Source organism: Tachysurus fulvidraco, chromosome 15 (genome assembly GCF_022655615.1).
Source record: "Tachysurus fulvidraco isolate hzauxx_2018 chromosome 15, HZAU_PFXX_2.0, whole genome shotgun sequence".
In the NCBI taxonomy this organism is placed as follows: Eukaryota; Metazoa; Chordata; class Actinopteri; order Siluriformes; family Bagridae; genus Tachysurus; species Tachysurus fulvidraco.
Genome location: NC_062532.1, coordinates 273,123 through 293,609, shown reverse-complemented (window position 1 = coordinate 293,609; position 20,487 = coordinate 273,123). Strand labels below are relative to the sequence as shown.

The 20,487-nt window shown below is 42.5% G+C and overlaps 1 protein-coding gene across 9 annotated transcripts in view; it reads right to left on the bottom strand.

Moving 5' to 3' along the window:
• The window catches only part of pdlim7 (PDZ and LIM domain 7), a 33,845-nt gene that overhangs the window by 12,856 nt on the left and 502 nt on the right, over window positions 1-20,487 (bottom strand). The window contains exons 1-6 of one of the 9 annotated variants that reach the window (XM_047800464.1): window positions 18,656-19,129; window positions 17,717-17,815; window positions 9,559-9,710; window positions 4,465-4,492; window positions 1,388-1,404; window positions 1,142-1,183 (exon numbers count right to left, since the gene is read on the bottom strand). In XM_047800464.1, the coding sequence (XP_047656420.1) occupies window positions 1,142-1,183; window positions 1,388-1,404; window positions 4,465-4,492; window positions 9,559-9,710; window positions 17,717-17,815; window positions 18,656-18,709 (392 nt within the window). In that variant the 5' untranslated portion in view covers window positions 18,710-19,129. The other 8 variants (XM_047800465.1, XM_047800463.1, XM_047800462.1 and 5 more) reach the window with 8 other exon arrangements.

The window sequence follows — 20,487 nt, the reverse complement described above, 5'->3', positions numbered from 1 at the left end:
GAAAGATCTCGTGTGTCCTGCACAGAGCCCTGACTCTAAACACCTTTAGGATGAACTGGAATCTCTTCTGGAGTCTCTTTAACATCACAAATCCCCACAGCCACGCTCCGACATCTGGTCGTGAAGGAGATGATGCTCGACGAGCACTTAGGAGAAAGTGAAGGTCACGGGTGCACATACTTTTAGCCCTTCGGTGTAATTCGTATGCACTAGGGTAAGGTGTGAAAGTATTTCCTAGTCATGCAGGCTGAACCGTGGCGCCAGCTGGTGTGAGCGTCTTACTGTAGTCGGTTCCGGTGAGCTGGGCTAGGATGCGGAAGGAGCGGGACTGCGTGGTGCCGGTGCGAGGCTGCCAGTCCTGCGTGTCCTCGATCAGACGCTTCTTACTGCGATCGTTGGGAATAAAGCACGGGATGTTGTCCATCCGCAGACCGTGCCTACGTGGGAGGAGTCAGACGTGTTACCGGGCGGCTCTTACGAGATTTGCACTGCACCAACACACAAGCACACGGCTACACAATATGCACATCAAAGTTCTGATCCCGAGAGCAAGAACGAAGACTCACACCACACTCACACGGACACATGATGTGGAATTAGTGATTATTATTATTCCGCTATAGTCCACAATCACCTTGGGAGTGATTTCCTGACCCACTGAGCGCTGCACCATGCACAACGCACTCGGACTGTGAGGCGATTTCCCAACACGGCGACCCTGATCTGATCCGAGATCTGTTCCGTTTAGCGATCAGGCTGCTTTCACACTTGTCCTGTTGTCTTAAACCGTTATCTTACGCATAACTGACCAATCAGGTCACAAGCCGGGGGAACAAGAGTGATAGCCTAACATTAGCGGTGTCCATGAGAGAAAGTAAAGATATTTCATCGGCTATAATGTTTTCTTGGATTCAAAACAGGAAAAAAAAGATTCGCTTTTCAGGAGGATTTATAGTCTATAAAATACAATAAACAAACAAACAAAGCCAAGTGTGAAAGCACCATTTGTTTTTCTGGGGTTCCACAGAACATAAGCGCTCCGTTACACGACACATAACCGCTCATTTGCATATCTCCCTTCATCCAATCAGACGAGCACGGGCCGTTCTCCATTCTCGTTCCGCATGCTCTCTTTACTTACTTGGTGTCGTGGTACAAATCTTCAAAGAATCCTTCTCCTCTACTGATAAAAAGGAGAACAGAAAGCAGATAAAGAGAAGAAAAGAAAAAAAAACTGCACTAGTGTAACTAGAAGAAAGAATATTATTGAATGATGGACAGAAATTTAGAGTAGATCAGACATCCAAGAAGAAAGGAATAATAAAAAGGAAAAAAAAGAAAGAAATGAATAATAAAAAGAAAAAAAAAGAAAGAAAGGAATACTAACTTGTCAAGAACCTCCATCTGCTGGATTAGGGACCACCATAGAGAAGAGAAAGATTGTATTTACTTATTTAGATATTTATATAAATATGTATTTTTTTTTATAATTAACCAAAACACACACACACACACACACACAAACACACACACAGGTGTTAAATCAAGATGCAGGGACGTGAAACGAGTCACAGCAGTCGTAGTGTAGGATGCAGAACTCATGCACGCTGTAAGAAGCTGAAAGACGTCTGATCTAAATATCGGTCCGTGACATCCTTCGGATTTTTACGAGGGCGGGTCGTCGTAAAAGGACGAGCTCGGGGGGGTTGGGACGGACAGACTTTTACCCAGAAGTCCCCTTTCTTTTCCCTTAGCGCGTCCTTGTCCAAGCTAATTCCACTTTATTTCACCTTCCTGCATTTTGCATCTTCTTACCTTCAAACTTTAACCGACAGCTCGGACAACGTCGAAGGATTTTGTCGACGGAAACAAAAGGACTTGGTGCTAAAAAAACGTGTCATTTCCTATGAGGCTTTGTGGTTTTTGCTCCAAACATTTTACACAACAACAAACATGTTGCTAAATTGCCGTGCAACTGCAACATCTATTCATGTCCCCGAAAATATATAAAGATGATTTGCACCACATGCAAATTTCTTTACCCCACAATAGGTTTTAAATCTCCTACTCTGTACGGAATGAAACACCCCGACGTCGGGAAATTAATCGGCAATGAGTCGGTGTGATGCAGCCTGATGAGAAGTGGAGTTCCTGTTAGCTCAGTGGAATGTGTGAAACCGTACGCTTTCTCCCATTAATGTTGTGAACTTCCACTCCAACACATCCTTCCTTCACCAATGTCTCCTTTCTCCGTGTTCCGTGATCCACAGAAGCCTTCTGGATCAGATCGGAATTTAAAGCTTTACCCCTGACTGTGACGCAGTTCTGACACCGGAGACACTCCTTCCTTAAAACGTTCGATAAACACATCCGATAAACATCCAGATACAGCTCTGAAGCCATTCCCCGGTTTCTTATTGTATTTCTTTTCATTTCGTTTCTCTGAACGTGACGGTGTGTGTTTCACAGATTTTTCTCCTCAGTCACAAAACGTCTTTGACGAGAGAGAGCACAAGAGAGCAAAGGCATAACAGCTGTTTTTCAGTCCCAAAGCAGCTATTCTTGTCCTTCCAGATGCAGCAGGTCCTGATTTCTGTAACTTGAATACTGGCAGTAAACCAAATCACACACGCACACACACACACACACACACCTGCTAAAAAAATTACCAAAAAAAGGGAAAGAATGACTTCTCGGGTGGGAAAAAAACAATCATTTATTTTCCCCTCTCAAATAAACACTTTGCTTTGACGCAAACGATCTGCGTTTAAGCGTTTTATGGAAAATGAAACTATGCTGTTGATCGCTCTGAGTAACTTGGCACCATGGCAGCAGAAGCACTCTGTGAGCTCAGCGGATTTTAGGGGAGAGGCCGGGCACTATAAACAGCACTGAAGACACGAACACACACACACACACACACACACACACACACACACACACCCTACCCCGGAGTCCCAAGCACCAAGTGAAGCTCTGAGCCGTCCCACTTGACCTGTTCTGGCAGGCCAACAACATCTGTTTGCTTTGAGTTTTTCAATTAAAAAAATAAATAATAAAAAAAATTAAAATAATTCATGCTCTCTTGCTGTCTTTTTTTATTCAGAGGACAGATGTGGACAAGCGAGGGTCCCTGTACAGGGATAAAGGGAAGCACACCAACGACTGCACGAGACGGCGTGCACTGTGCTTCTACAAAGTTTCGTGGAAAAGGAGAGAGAGTAAGAGAGAGAGAGACACACAGGTCTCGACACCATACGGCGATAACTGACTCTAAACAAGAACAGAGTGAGACCGACTCGATAACGAGGCACTCTTAAACTGTTCCGACACCATCGCATCAGGGACCGGGTTCTTTCTGTGGTCATTTCTGAGTAAATGCGAGGAGTTGAACCTCCTTTGCTGTGAGTCACCTACCCGTTCTGCGAGGGGAACATGCTGCCTGAAAGCGGAGTGCTGGTGTTATTTGTGCTGGCGTTAAGTTTGGCCGTGTACTCCACCGGTTTGATGCTGGGCCTTGTGCTGGAGTTATTAGCGGAGGTGGAGAACGGACGTGCCATCTTGTTTATGGTGGTGCTGGGTGTGAAGGAGTACTTAGGGGGTGGAGTAGGAAGCGATGTCTGAAGGGCACACAGTGAACACACACAAATATCACACCATGCAGCTTAAACCAAGCTTGTACACACAGTTACACACAAAATGGACGATCCCAGAATTTCTACAACGTACGCTACAGAGACGCTGCTCTGAATTATTTATTTGAGCCTGCGCCGATCGGCAGGTCACGTCATTGAACTTGCGTTCAAATTCGATACTGCTCTAAACTCTAAAGACAAACCGTTATGCTAGGCAAGTGAGTAAATCTGTCATCACCTATTCAGAGAGAGAGAGAGAGAGAGAGAGAGCGAGAGCGTGAGAGAGAGCGCACTGTGTACACACCCTATTGTCTGAGTAACATTTCTCTTGGACCTTAGCCAAATCGCACCCGCTGTGTGTTCGGTCACCTCTCACAATTTTTTTTTTGGTGCACCGCTTCAGAGTGGCCACACGGTGTCACCGTTTCACACACAAAAATACACCAGGCCACGGCTTATTTAAATGAGGTGTTTTTCTCAGTAATGATGATCAGACAGGGTGGTAAATAATTTCTGGGATTGTGCATTCGAGTTCCATAGCAATTCAGGTGGCAAAAAACACACAGACAAACAAACAAAAAAAAAAAAAAACAACACATAATGCAACACAACTGCAGTGTACTGCAACCAAAATCCTGCACATTGCATGGATTTGGATGTGAGAAAGTAGGGAAATGAAATAAATAAATACATAAATAAATAAACAAATGTCAGTCAATGTTCAGGTTTATGCAACAAATAAATAAGTAAATCCCAATCATGTGTGTTTTTGTGTTGACACAAAACAGTGGGACACTGAAGAAGTGTTGCAAAAAAACAGAAAGTTTACCTTCTGCTCTCCGCTAGACAGGTACGTTCTGAGAGAGAGAAAGAAAGAGGGAGAGAGAGAGAGAGAGAGAGAGAGAGAGAGAGAGAGGTTATTGCAATAGTATAGCCTTTAACATGCAAGAGCTTCAATAGCAACTCATTTCTGGGGACACTTTAAATAATAATATACTCCATGGTAGATTTTTTTTTTTTTTTAAAGAACATGTGGTGTCCAACAGCATCAACCTATAATCAGTTAAAACAGGTCAACTTCTCAATTTAGAGACACATAACATTTAGAAAGGGGTCACTGTAAAATCCCCTCAGACTGAGTGACCGTGTCAACAATCTTGCCTGAAGAACATATACACTTGTTTTGGTGGTAAAACGGTGTTACAATTGTTCCTCTGGTTCAAATTTTAATGTAAATATACAATATTTGCATGATGTTATGTTCCGTATGTAATCCATCATTAGCATCATTGTTGAGAAACTAATAAGGTGACTGTTGTACTCGCTCTGCACACGCTACTGTACGATCGATGCTTCCATGCATGTTTAACATCAACAGCAACGACACTCATCCAGTACAGCAGTGTAACCTGATCTGTTACTGGTAGTCTCCATTGCTTTAGTTCCTTCAGGCAAGAGCTATAAAGAGTTACAATGGAAGGTTTGTTGCAAGCGATTTTGTCACAGCAGTGTCTATTAGCTTCATACTGGACAAAATAAATAGCGGTGGGATCTGCTCTCATGAAGGAGAAGACTATCATATGGTGGATGGAATAATATTCGGTTGCAGTTGTTTTTGTTTTTGGAAATGAGCATCACCAAATCTCTATACATTCATACTATTATTATTAATGGATGTCGCAGTCTTCTGTTCACTTACATGTTACTGTATTAGTCAACAACTTTTTACTATCTCTTGCATTCACATTTCGGTCTGGTGCACGGTCAAGTTGTTTTAAAATGGTGTAATTGAAATGCTGCTTTTATATAAACCTGGCAGCCTCAGAGGAATAACCTTTACAGAGGTAATTTCAATAATGAAAATGAGTTACAGAGAAAGCAGAGAGTCTGAACACACACACACACACACGGCTTTGGGTGAACTACTTGTGAGCTATAAAACTGGTTTTCAGAAACTATTCCCAACATTTAAGTATCCTGGAGGTGCAGAAATTGTGCACACTAACGCAGACCCAACAAATCTTCAAGAAAAATAACAAGTCATCCCAGTAGGTGGTAAAAGTACACAGAGAGGAAAAAAAAGTCAGTACGTTTTATTTTCTGAATGCTAATGTTTTTTCCCCCAGCTGCTATATCAAGGGAATGTTTCTCAATTTGACTTCACTACATGGGACACGGAGCTAGTGATGACTTTTAGATGGAATATTCATTTTAAATGTGATTATGGTCAGAGGTCGTAGAGCTGGGCAGAAATACAAACCGCAAAATCATTAGAAAGCCCAAAATTAATATGCCAAGACCAAGTCATTATGGTCAAGTTACAAGAGAGGTTATAAAATGCAAGTGGAACATATCGACGTGACAAATTGCATGATTAAAATCAGTTTCTTTCTGTAAATTTCCTTCCTTCGGTTGTCGAAAAGAAAGGGTGAGGAAAAACCGCAAATGATATTCTAATGCTCGACTCTCTGCTAGTCTGTATTTCCTGTGACTGTGCATTACTTCCTGCGAAGTCATCAGCAGCACTGTGAAGCAGCCCGGCCTTTACGAGTCCTGCAACACGGACGAGGTTATCGGAGCAGAGCACGGCTGCAGGAAACAGGATGGAGCAACAATGCGGAGTGAAGACATCTCGGTGGACCAGAAAGCCATAAAAACACCAGATGTGAAGGAGGAGATGAACCGAAACAAGACGTTCGCTGGGATTCTACAAATGGCTGCTTTCCCGAGACACTTCATCATTAAACGATTCCGTTATTGAATTAGTAACGTTTGACTTAATACTGGACGCAAAGGAGTCTTTCTTCCAAATTCTGGCATAACTCCTAACTACATACTTTGTGATTTTACTCATTTAACATTTCACTCATATAATAAATCGTTCATTCATTCATTTTCTACCGCTTATCCGAATTTTCCAGAGATGCCAAATCAACCTACCATGCATGTCTTTAGACCGGGGGAGGAAACCGGAGTACCTGGAGGAAACCCCCGAGGCACGGGGAGAACATGCAAACTCCACACACACAAGGCGGTGGCGGGAATCGAACCCCCAACCCTGGAGGTGTGAGGCGAACGTGCTAACCACTAAGTCACCGTGTCCCCCCCTCATATAATAAATCACTCTCAAAGTGTTTACAAAATTAAGTCGTTCACGGTCATGCTGGAAATTTGCACTTGTTAAATAGGTGTTAACGAGGTCACTATTAATTTTGCTAAGTCACGTAGTAAGTAGAGTTAGCAAGAAAGTAGAAATGTACCTGTAGCTCTAAAGTCTGAATGACCTCGCTTCCTCTTTCTATAGAGTCATTTATAGCAGGATTAGAAAGTGTTAAATAAAATCGCACTGTCTGTTCAGACGTCAACACGGTCAGTCATGAAGGTTACGCTACTAGTCCATGACGCATAGACAATAGAGTACATGGTGTATGAGTCATGGAGGTTACGCTACTAGTCCATGACGCATAGACAATAGAGTACACGGTGTATAGTGTGTTAGACGTTATTCGAGATGCCGCTTATCCGTCACATGATGTTGATACGAGACGTAAATTAACTGTAAAGGACACCTTTAAGAGACTCACGAGGTCTCTTAAGATCAGCATAGGAAGCCGAACAAAGACGAACTCCGCTGTATAGAAATCTAAAAAGAATCACAGCTCGGACAAAACAGACACGTGCAGGAACACCCAAGTTTACAGAGTAGGCTTGTTTGAATCAAACTGAAAAGGAAGTTTTTTTTTTGTTTTTTTTTTAACTAAAGAAACCCTTCTCAGGTAACCACACAGACGAGTACTGAATCACACTTTCAATTACATCCTCACAGTCAATGAACTTGGTAACTTTCCCGTGACCGGCCACAACAGATGACACGCTGCTGCAACATGAGAGCAGAACACCGCAGGGTGCAGGGTTACGACTCCAATAAACTCTGGTTTTACTGAGTGGGCGGGCAAAGCGGACAAGTATAAACAATCTTCAAGCAGAGACGAGGATTGCGCGATGGGTTTTAAACAGACTCTTAATGAAAGCATCGAGGAGTTCTTGAGCTGAAATTTAAATTTTTAAGAATCTGTTGAGAGCATGACGAGCGAACAACAATTCGATCCATAATGAAGAAATTCCATTCATTTTTCTACCAAAAATATCAAAAGGTATTTTATAAGACTCCATGATTCATTCGTTCATTCATTCATTTTCTACCGCTTATCTGAAGTACCTCGGGTCACGGGGAGCCTGTGCCTATCTCAGGCGTCATCGGGCATCGAGGCAGGATACACCCTGGACGGAGTGCCAACCCATCACAGGGCACACACACACACTCCTTCACTTACACACTCAAACACTACGGACAATTTTCCAGAGATGCCAATCAACCTACCATGCATGTCTTTGGACCGGTCGAGGAAACCGGAGTACCCGGAGGAAACCCCCGAGGCACGGGGAGAACATGCAAACTCCACACACACAAGGCGGAGGCGGGAATCGAACCCCCAACCCTGGAGGTGTGAGGCGAACGTGTTAACCACTAAGCCACCATGCCCCCTATACTCCATGATGGATATTATATATACACAGGGGTTTTGGGAACAAACTGAGTTAATAAGTTTTTACGATTTGAATTAAAAAGTATGGAAATTTCCAAAAAATAAATAAATAAATAAAAATTTCCACATGATTTCTCATCCGTTGTGGACGTATTGTCGTGATAACACAATATTGATAATATATCGTCATAATCACCCTGCCCTCTCTCAAACAATTCATTTAAAATGAAACATTTTTGAAAAAGGTAAAATTATGAATTCGTAGTACGTGTTTGAAAGTCAAACCCCCTGCGATGTGCTGCTCTTAGACTCTTTCCACCTACGTTGATTACTTAGAGGCGACTACGGACACGATAACGTATTTGAACGAGTTTGGGAATATAAACGTAGCACAAACATTATACACACGTATATTATTTAAAAAAGATTTAAAACAAACAAAAAAAAATACGTGGTGACATTGTTAAGGGTGTGCCAGGTCACTACCGAGTAAACCGCTTGTTTAGTTACCTCGACTCACTTACACCATCCTGCACTGGGTTTAGTGAGTAATTCGGAAGACGGCTATTTTTCCTCTCATACCTAAAAAGGAGAAGAGCGCAGTCTGGCCCGTTAGCGAGGCTTTTCATCATGCGTGTGTTGATACAGCGGGAGCCTAATGACAGAGCAGAGCTCTCGAGGATGTAGAGCAGAGGGTGTGTGTGAGTGTGTGCGAGAGAGTGAGTGAGTGAGTAAGAGAGAGACACTACGTGGGTAAGCCTGTCTGCTTCCATTACTCATACCGTAATCACTCAAGCCTTTAAGCTAAAAGAACAGGTTTCACACAATTAGAACTTTGCTCTCCTGGTCACCAGACTCTAAATTTAACTTTCAGAAAAATTCCCTCATATGACCCTGATATCTGGTGTAGACCCTCAGATCGTACCAAGCCTGGTCAGTGCAGTAATATAAAAGTAGATGTGTCTCAGTGCGATCAGCCACATCAGGCTTTTCATCTCATTTTTTATCTGAAAATCTGGGCTGGAAAAACCACAGAATGAATCGGTTGTTCAATCTTTTTTTTTTTTTTTTAAACAGGTATTAAAAAAAGGACTCAACCTGGTGGTAAAAACAAAAGAGAAAAGAAAGGCACACGGATCAAATCGTGTAATTAATTGTTTTTCTTAGGAAGACTTTATATAAAAAAAAACAAAAAAAAACAACACAAAGACACAAAGGGGATTAAAACCTTGTTTTAACTCCAGAATTGTGTTTTGAAACACGGAAGTGTTTGCTCAAGTGACGAGTGTCGCTTCAGCTGGAGTACTGCTAAGAGTTTGAGTGTGTAATTCAGGTGAGAATTGTGTGTGTGTCTGGGTGAGTGTGTGTGTCTGTACCTGTTGAGTGTCAGAGTGAGGGAGTCCACTGCTGCTCTGATTTTGTTTTGTGCCTCAACATGTGTCATCTCCTCAGCGTTGGAGTCTTCAATAGACACCACGCTGTCTCCCACTCCGACTCCTGCCTGAGCTGCCTTTCCTCCGGGAGTCAGCTACACACACACACACGAGAAAGAAAGAGAAAATTAGCATGAGTCACATCAACAACCCGTTTTACTTTAGCCAATAAATTAACAATTCTTCTAAAGAACAAAGGTTTGTATACTTTATAGATCTTAGGTTTTTCTATTCACTGTCTTACCATCCGTCTGACGAGTTCGCTTCCGCTTTGCCAAAACCGGCTCAACCGAGAAACCGGCTGTTGAACAAGATAATCGAGTTGATGACCATGTTTTTTTTTCCTAATATGTTAAAGCATGAATCAGACATCATACATGTAAACGCTGCATGTTCGCATCTATGTGGTGCGCGGGATTCTACGGAGAACTCTACAATGTGCAATTACAGGGTTTAAATAAAACTAAAACCGAGCGATTCCGCCGAAGGCCGCCATCTGTCACGGCTGTCATTACGGTGTCGTCTCGAGTCAGAGAACACTTGCGCGTGATTACATGATTGGAAAATCAGTCCTGCTGCAGAACTCAACCAACACTCATCTTCAAGAGGATCATCTTACAAATCTTTTAATTTAACACTGGACTTTCAACTGCATCCGAGATGATCGACTGTCTCCGGCATCCCGCAATGCCATATGCCGTCCTACGGCCAGTGGGATTTAACCCGTAAATGTTCTTCTCTACCTAAAGAGAGCAATGCAGCAGCACTATAATCCTTCAGTCTGTCCAGGTCCCTCACTTCCTTCTATTTTAACTACACTCTCCATCTGCGTTCTGGGACTACGTATCCAACCAACAATTGGCGAAAAAAACAGCTACAGTAAACCTGTAATTAATGAGTGTCTGATGAGATGTCTAAAAAGTTATTTGAATGGTCCCTAAAGTTGTCCCTTGCTGTGTTTTCTTGCGTTTTGCCAAAAACCCTAGATGATTCACGGCTCATCACCGGTTCATAATTGCACCCCGATGACTAAAAAAAGAACGAGTAGATTTTATGATGGCTGACTAGGCAGGAATAAAGCCGGGTCAACGGCAGCACAGAGACTTTCACGGCGTGTCACGTACAGGAAACAGACTGTAAATAAGTGGATGGATGCTGGACACTGATGTCCACAAGTCCCACAGAGTTCCACAAATGTCATTCTAGAGGTGAACAGGTTGGAGATGTTACTTCAGCAAAACTGGAACTAGAGCGAGAGCCAGCAGGTATTTGAAAGCATTTACAAGTTTCCATATGGAGTCGAGTTCTCTATGACGCGGTTGACTTGGACGTTCCCGGGGTATAAGATTCTGGTCAAACCGTGAGTCCCCATGTTGTTTTGAAGGGAACAACATGGTTCATCAACCTAGTTTCTTTTTGCAATTACCTATACCGTGTATCTAATTTCTACATGTGTTCGCCGTAGTTTAAACTGTGCGTGCTACAAGTGTGATTCATAACTTAGTGTAATCGTGTGCCGTCTTTTTAACAGTTAATCCATGGAAACGTGTGTGTCTATTGTAGCCTAGTTTGTGAAGTTGTACTATTATTGTACGGTTGAGCAGAACAATCTCTGTAGTGATTTACTGTGAAACTAAACTCCAAGGCATTGACTCACACCTAGTTGTTTTGATGAATACGACGTTCAGTCCCTAAGGAGTGCTTCTATTGTCACAGGCGATGTGGTTTTATCAGGCAACGTGCGTTTGCATGAGCGCCCTGCAAAACCTCGACACGACCTTCACCTCAGCGTGAAACAGCAAAAGCCTTCGACATCTGTAACGCACATGGTTCACGAGGGCTCTGTTGCACCATTCGGCTATTTCCTGTCCCAAATCCTAGACACTCCACCCAGAGTTTTACAATCACACGAGTCCACAATCATCTCAGCCCTAGGTCTGGACTTAAACATATTACTTTTACCAGCACCCATTTAGTCTCCTGTATTCTGTGCATGGAGTTGTCTAAACAAGCAAAAAAGTGCTGCATGCTGTTATAGGAAAATAATCAACAACCGATGAAGGGTGTGAAGCACCAGACATGAAGACATTGTTCCCACCCAGAACAGCACATTCTGAAGTGTTTTAATCCTCTTACACGACAGCAGTTTGCCGTTCCCTCAGTAGATCCTAGAAATGAGTGCTCAAGCATGGAACCAGTGAATTAAATGCTAGGATCTGATTGGTCAGATCTAATTTTTGGCCCTTATTTCCATGTAACAGCAAGAATTCAAAGTAATTTAGGCTAGTAAATATATAATAGTAACATAATTATCTAAATTGTACCACTCCATCGAAGCCTAATAATAATAATAAATCAGTCGCTGTCGGGCGGAATCCTCGTATCTCCATTATTTATCAGGAAATTAAATAAATGCCTTATCTGCAATGCACAGGGTTTAGTCTGTGTTGCAGTGGATTGTCTTGCACTAAATTCCTGTCCTCAGACAAGCACCAGAACTAGCGGGGGTTCCTTTGAGCCCAGTATTTTGAAGACATTTACCTCAGAAGACGTGTTGATTCGTTGCGACTCTTAATCTTGAGGATATGCCGCGAAGCTCTCCCGCAGAGTGAAGAAGAGGTGGACAGTTTAAGTGTCCAATGGGTTTAATTAGGTTTGCGATCAAGCTATTTTCAAAGACTTTAGATTGGTTAATAACTTGTAAAAATAACAGAATCACGTGGGGACTGGCCAATAGCATCTATATATGAAAAAATATTGAAATTGACAAAATTTGGACATACGAGGTTTCCGCCCGACTGCGACGAATTACTTAAAAATTGGGGCCTAATGGTTAGAGAGTCTGACTCGTAATCCTAAGGTTGTGGGTTCGACTGAGGTGGCCTTAAGCAAGGCACCGAACCCCCCAACTGCTCCCCGGGTGCCGCAGCATAAATGGCTGCCCACTGCTCCGGGTGTGTGTTCACGGTGTGCGTGTTCACTGCTGTGTGTGTGCACTTTGGATGGGTCAAATGCAGAGAACGAATTCTGAGTATGGGTCACCGTACTTAGCCGTATGTCACGTCACTTTCACACACACACAAAAAAAGAGAGAGATTTTTATTTCATTTTTGTGGATGAAGTCTAAGCACTTTAACAGTTCAGCAAAGTCTTCAGGATAAACTCCTCTCTGGTTTCTTGGCAACTAACCAACTTGCGTCACAGATCTCTCTCAACATTAAATCTAACTATGAACTGTTAATGTGAGGAAGTTCGAATTTAATCTCAATCTTTGGCAAGTTTCTGTGGTATAAGTGGAATAACACACTCCAGTCTGTGCCTTACAATGATTATGCACTTTCAGGCAGTAGCGGCACTCATCTTGCACGTCGTGCCACATCACACCCACCCCACGTGTAATTTTCATAACAGTCGGTTAGGTTATTGATTAATTATTTTCTAGCTCGTGTACAGTCGCCTGCACTGTTTATGTTTACCGAAATCAAATGAGTCGTGTTTTACCCATAAAGGTAAAAGGAATTTAGCAAACAAAGTATCTGGCTTAAAAATACTGTGAACGTGTATCAGAAAAATGACAACTCACATATAAGAGGAAAGATAGAAAGAAAAAGACCAAGCGTGAGTAGGAGTGCTTGAGATTTGGAAAAGCAGAGTAAATGAACTGTATAAAGGAGGACACTGAGGAGAGCGATGAGGCTCTGAGGGCCGTGATGACGGACAGAAGCACCTGCGTCCTGGGCTCAGGTTCAGAGCAGCTGTTCCTCCGCTCAAAGCAGGACAGCAGTGAAGTGCTGAACTCAGGCCTTTTAAACGACACCATAAACTCCTTCGGTACAGACAAAAAGTGTGTCCTTTCACACGAAGAAATCAAACATGGGAACGGGAGGAGAGTCACACCTTTGATACGTCATGATAAATTGAACACCGGGGTGAACAGCTGTAGACCACCGCTTTACCTTCAATCTAGTCACAATTCACTTTCATTTCTTCCACTTCTTTTTTCGGTTTGGGGGGTTGGGGGGCTGGAAGGAACTGTTGCATCAAGATCCATAAATACCTACCTCACAGAGCTCAGATCTCAGCCCCTTACAAAGCCTTGCTTCAAAACAACCCAGCCACAAAATAGGCTTCTTTCCTGATGTAGCTGGGAATCAGATCAGCGAGAAAAGATAGTTGTTTTTTTCCCATTTATTTATTTATTTTATGAGTGGAAGCACTCCATGCTGAGCGCTTGTCAAATTTATGTCCCTCGCAGATCATTAAGCGCGAGGAGTAATGCGGGCTCAGGGACGCTAAAAGAAACAAATGTTAAGACGAAAAAGACATAATCGAGGATAAAACCCTGGGGGGAGAAGGGAAGGGGGAGACGTGCGAGAATATAGCGAAACGGTTACATCATAATTGCAGCTCAGCTCATGTTCAGACAAAACTGGTTGACGCGATCGAGACAGATGATCCGTCATGGGAGGAGAACCTAACGTTAAACATCTGTTGGAAATGTTGCGTAAACATTTTTTTTTAAAAAAGGCGTGTATGTACAATCTCTTCTTGCCTCGCTCCATGATAGGGAAAAAAGCGACAGGCTGAGGCTCGGTGATGACCGAGGGGGAAGACACAAGAGGCCAGTGTGTGCTGTCAGGATTGGGGCAAGTGAGTGGTGCTAAAAATGTATGGAATGCTGGAAATTTCTAACATGCTAGTCAGGAACATTCCTGCAGACGGACAGCCCACATACAGAAGAGCTTTTCTCAGAAGAAAAGGGATGGGAAAGTAGACCTGTAACGTAGACACATCACATCACCACATCACAAGGCTACAGCAGTGCACAGAAACACGGCACTAAGTCTGTTCTGGATGAATCACACCTGTGTGAACAGTCAACATCAGACTGACATCAGCTCGAACATGAGTGCCTCGTGTTCCTGCACTAGCTCATTAAAGTGTCACTCAGGAGGTGAAGACAGAAGAGGTGTAGTGAGTCAGTCCTGCATCACTCTTCTAATCTGCAGGTATGCTCTGCTGACAGGGGAGTGGCAGGTACCACGATATGGTTGGTGTGTGTGTGTGTGCGTGTGTGTGTTTTGCTCCCAAAAGACTTCAGGATTATCTGACATTTTTGGAAAATAAATAAATACATAATAGATTCGTCTAGAACAGCAATTTCTGAATTGTTTATAGTTTATGCCAAAATATTAAAGCACAAATTTGTTTCTCCTTCCTGTGTAGAAGTGATGGCTCAAGTGGTTAAGGCTCAGAGTTGTTGATTGGACAATTGGGTTCAAGCCCCAGCACTGCCAACCTGCCACTATTTGGCCCTTGAGCAAGGCCCTAAACTACCACTGCTCCAGGGACACTGCATCATGGCCGACCTCGCGCCTACCCCTAACCATCAAAGTTGGGATATTACAGAATTCTTTTACATATTTGAGAGAGACAATTGATGAAACGTGTGACAGTCCCAGAGACCAGACATGAGATGGTAAGAGAGTGATTGAGCACGTACAGACACGCTCGAGTCATTGCTCAACACCTGGCAACGTTACCAACTGAACGTCTGGCTGTCACTCGAACCCGTGAGGCTCTCGAAAATTAAAAAGGCAAGCAGACAAAGGGGTGGCTTCCATTCACTGAGCTCAACCTTCACTCCTGACTGGTCAGCAAAACAGTCGAGTCAAGCTTGTAAAAGTAGAGGCTCATAAACTCAATAATAAATGAGAGGATGAAGAGGAACAAGAAAACACACGACTGACTTAAGATTGCGTTGCGATTGGCAGCAAGAGTCAAAGAGGTTATCAAAGTTTTCCCCAGAAACAATGATGCTTTCCAATGAAGTTTGAGCATAACATGGATTCAAGAAGGAGTTACAGAAAACAAAAGACTTGTTAGAACAAGCGAAAAATTTCAGCTACTGAGCTCCGAAAGCTTTTTTACAAGATCCATGCACTGCATTACTCACACTACGGCAACGCATGCCAACACTGAAGCCATCGTTGGCTTCCTCACAGTGTCTATCTATCTTTCAAGAAGGTCGTTTTCACATGTGGTCCCAGTGCTTGAACTGGTCTAGACTTAAGAACCGCTTGCGTCAGGGGCTGCGGGTGGGACGGGGTTACTGTGACCAACAAGACCAAAAAGAGAGCGTCGTCAGCGACATTTTAAAATCATTTTAAATTAGTATTCGCCACGTTTGGATGCCAATGTAGGTTTAACCATGAGCCATGAGCATTAACATTGTTGATGTTGTGTTTGCCGCTGCTGTGCTAACGTTGCAGTATGACGTCGTATACAGTGACATAAGACTTTGCTATGTGATGGCTCTCTAGCCCATGGAAATGCAAACCGGTTCTTAGAAGGCTCGCCAGTGAAACCAACTTCGAACCAGCACCTGGTTCTTTCTGGTGGAAAGGTGGCATAGAATCACAGTTTTGGGTTCACGTCAAAGAATTCCTTCCATGACCAATGTGTGTGGGCAGGTTTGCTTTTTGGACATCGCGATGCACCAGCAAACCAGGAACTGCCTTTGTGTTAAAACAGGAAGTTGAACCAATCTCCTTATTTGACGTTGCAAATATGAATAGCTACCAGCACTGATGAGGGCTGTGCTAAGGTGAAGACTGCTGGTTTCATGAGGACTGAGGATCAGATATCTTTGGACCGGCACCCTGGCTGGAAAACAGCGTTCGCACCTAACAAGAGATCAAGTCAAAGACAAAGTCCCTCTTGGATTTTGGATGCATTTTGTGTAATTAATGCCACCAAACGTTCTTAATTGTGTGGCTTGATTTTTAAAAACTTTGAGATCTTTTTTCCCCACAACAAAACTACTTATACTGGTAAAAATCACAAGCACAGGATTCTTCTTTTTAACTCCAACCAAAAGACACATGCAATGACTTTCTACGAGAGCTGAACTTCTGCCGAGAGGACTCAGTTCCTAATGCCGCGTTAATAAGAGACGGAAAGTGTGTCATGTTCAATTTGGAGCTTCGGCGGCAGCAATAAGCCGAGACTTGTTGACCTTTAGCAAAGGATGAGAAACCAAACAAACCTTCAGCATATCCATGTGAGGTGTGAGAGAGAGAAAGAGCTGCTCCGAGCCTTCTTTTATGGGTTTGATATCAAGCAGTGACATGTTTGAGAAGGAATGCGAGTGTTGTAACGGCCCTCGCCGGGCTGGAAGCATACGGTTCTCGTTATTTCTCTTGTTGCATTTCCTTTTGAGGATTTGTTTGATGCTTTTTGTGATTGCTGTTCAGCAGGAACAAAGTGCCTCAAAGCCACAGTACTGCATTCAGACATCCATTTCTATTAGCACAAGCAGTTTCAGGGGCGATTTAGGAAGGAATGTCCATCCTTCTGCCTGTTTGGACATTTTAAGGAATACATCAGCGAGTCATGCAGCCATTGTGATGCCAGACAACATGTCCTTATCAAGCTTTTATTTCACCGGTAAATAAACACTCAGTCATCGGCCAATACTCACGTAACAGAATTCCACTGTTTGTTTAGCTCTCCAAATATTCATGTCTGTATCTGTATCACAATGTAAGGTGGGCGTGGCCTAAACCAGAAGAGGCCTACTACCCTGCTTCAAGAGGCAATTGGAAGTTTTTCAGAAGTTCTTTTAAGACAACGTTCTTTATATCTGATTCCTTATTTTGTGATTTACATATTTTAACTTCTTAGATCTTATGTACTTTTTTATATATAATATTCATATTTAACCTTCATATCAGTGCAATTTGCATTCCACTTTGTTCATTTAAAGTCACTTCCTATCAGCTGTTCATTTAAGAGGAAGCTCTCAGCCTTAGCGACACTCAAAGATATCTACTATCGTGATAAAATGTGAGAACAATTAAGCTTAAGCTGAACACAAACACGTTCCTACTTATACTTTTTGGTCACGTCCAAAGAAAGTTAATTTACCGGGTGATAAAGAGAAGAAGAGGGAGTGGAATTTTTTGCGGGAAAAAGTGCTGAGTGTGTGTTTTCCAGCCTTCCTGGCAATGACGTCTTCAGAGCAAAAAATTCCACGGATTAGTATTTGGGAGTCATACAGTTCGGTGTCAGGGGTGGGGGCTAGAAGGATTAAACTCACCCTGGACACTGTGAGAGGCATGCTGAAATCCTTCCCTCCCTGGAGTCGGAAACCCCACGGCGCCGGCCCGCTGAGCGTCACGCTGTAAACGTTCATGGCCTATGTGGGGTGAGAGAGAGAGAGAGAGAGAGAGAGAGAGAGAGAGAGAGAGAGAATGGATGAGTAGAGTGAGATAGAGGATAGCCTTCTTTCATCGCATTGCAATAAAGACCAAAAAAAAAAAAAAGGGAGTGCAAGCAAAACACAGAGGATCCGATGCCTTAAAAAGTCTGCTAGTGATAAATGGGTTTTCTTGTTTTGTTTTTTGGTAAATCACGATAGACAAACCAAAAGTTTCTGCAATTTTAAAATATTTCCTACAACTTCAGCAGTCAGTTTCCCCATAGACAGCATGAGCTGTCTAATCTTAATCTAGACCATCACTAGATCACTGTCTGTCTGTCTGTCTACATCTTTAATTGGCTACTCGTGATGTCACCCGTTTGTTGCATCACGTTTCAAGAATGAATCTGACAGAGAAAATAGCTGTCAGGATTTGGTTACAGAACAGAATCAGGTTCAAATATCAAATCAAACCAGAACTGAAGGATGAACCATCATGCACTTATTCACCAAACATCAACCAGAAGAAGAAAAAAAATACAAAAACCCAGACAGAAAAAAAATGCTGATCGCTTTGATAACCTTTTTATTCTCCACCCAAACATACAGTACCACTTTATTCAACATGCATTGTATTATGAACACTTAACATGTCTGCACGGAATTTGTAGAACTGTCATTAACGTGTTCTAAAGTTTTTCTTCGTTATTTAAAGCAGTGATATGCTCGCTTTGGGAAGTGGGCCAGCTTATTTTGAGCGCGTCATAAAAGCTACAGATGTCGTTACACTTTGGAAGGCTTTGTAACAGAACTGCGAGACTGTGCAGAACTACAAACCTGACATTTTATGATGTCATCAAAGATTCTGGAAGTGTCTTTAACCTGAAGCATAAATCAAACTCCACAGATCCTTAGCATGAGCTATTTTTAATATTAAGCACATTATTTAAAGGTTACAAGGTATTTGTTGATGCATAAAAGTTTAGCCCAAAAAAAAAACAACAAGAACTTTCCACACGTTAGGTCCAATTCAACATTCTGTATGTGAATATAATGCTTACAAGCTTTTAAAGTAATCGAATTTTGGTGACATGAAAAGCACCAACTATACAAATTTAAAAAGAAGCCAAGTTTCAGAAAAGTCCACTATGAAACGAACCGATCAAGACAAAAGTTCTACAGGCTATAAGAGAGAACACCAGGATTCCTGAGAGTCCAGCATGGCACTTGCTGTCTAGAGAGACTGAATAATAAAAAGGAGACGCTTCTCTGCCCCTTCATCCTATCCACTGCACTCCGCCGCCTGTCTGACCCGGCAGCATGAACGTACCTCACAAAAAGGGCCGAATCAGCCACTGGAAAGCCAGGAAAAGTAAGAGGAAGGCTGGTTTCTGGAAACGAGTGCGACCCTCCGACTCTTCGGCCTTGTGTCGGGGGTGAGGCTTTACGTCTCGTCCCCACTACACGGGCTATATAAGGAATGTAAAACTACACCAAACTATTTCAGCCCAACACCCACATGAGTCACGCAAAGAGACGGATAGAGAGAGCGAGAGAGAGAGAGAGAGAGAGAAACCTCAACTCACACACATTTTCTGGCTCCAGCGAGAACGTTTAAACCAATGAATAAGCGCAGACAGACATCCAAAAAGACAAGAAGGCGGAGGAGAGGGAGAGGGTTGAGGAAACATTCCACCAAGTGAGAGTTACAAGCCGTTTTACATCACTGTCGACGACGAAGAAAAGGAAGACATGCTGAGAACTATTACCAGCGCAGAGCCGATGATGAGCTGAACATTAACTCATTAAAACACACTGATTCCTGAGGGGCTTTCAATGAGTTCTTAAAAGAAAATAAAGTCAAAGCGAAAACCACTGGCTTTATAGCACAGCTTTTAACTTTAACTTTGGGGGTTTAACTTTAACCTTTGACCCTTGATCCAAAGCCAAGCCTATTAAAAGTGAACCTAAACTAAGAGTACTTCAGATACAGAACCAAATTTAACTGGTGAGCTCCTGCCATATATACTAGATTTCATTCACTTAAAAACCACAACTTTATCTTTTAAAGGTATGAGAAAAAGACACACATCAGCTTGTGTACATGGCAAATACAAGGTGTTGTGCAAATACGAGATTGAGCAGTGATTCATTAGGGCAGCACTCAGAAAACTGTCGAGAGACACAACGCTGAGGCTCATTTAATGACAGATTGTAGTAAACTCTAATTGAAATAAACCAGAATAAATATTTTAGCTGGACAAATTTTTACAAATCACTGTTCAAACAACTACACATCCTTATTATTAAGATGTGATCTACAACAACTGTGTTTCATCGGTGTTCTTGCAAGAGTTGAGGGGTCTCTTGTAAATACATACAGACCCTGGTGCCATGACCCGAGTCCAGGCATCTTCTTTCTGTAATGTTTTAATCATTACCCATCCCGTTCCTCTTCAGAAAAAATAATTGAATGAATGAATGAATGAATGAATAAATAAATAAATAAATAAATAAATAAATAAATAAATAAAAGTCTTTCATGCCACGTGTTGTGATATGCAAATTATCTTGACGACACAAACTAACATGCAGATTCGACTTGTGACGTCACTGGCGACTTCCAGCAACTTTATAAGCACGCGTTAAGCGACACAGTGAGAATAATA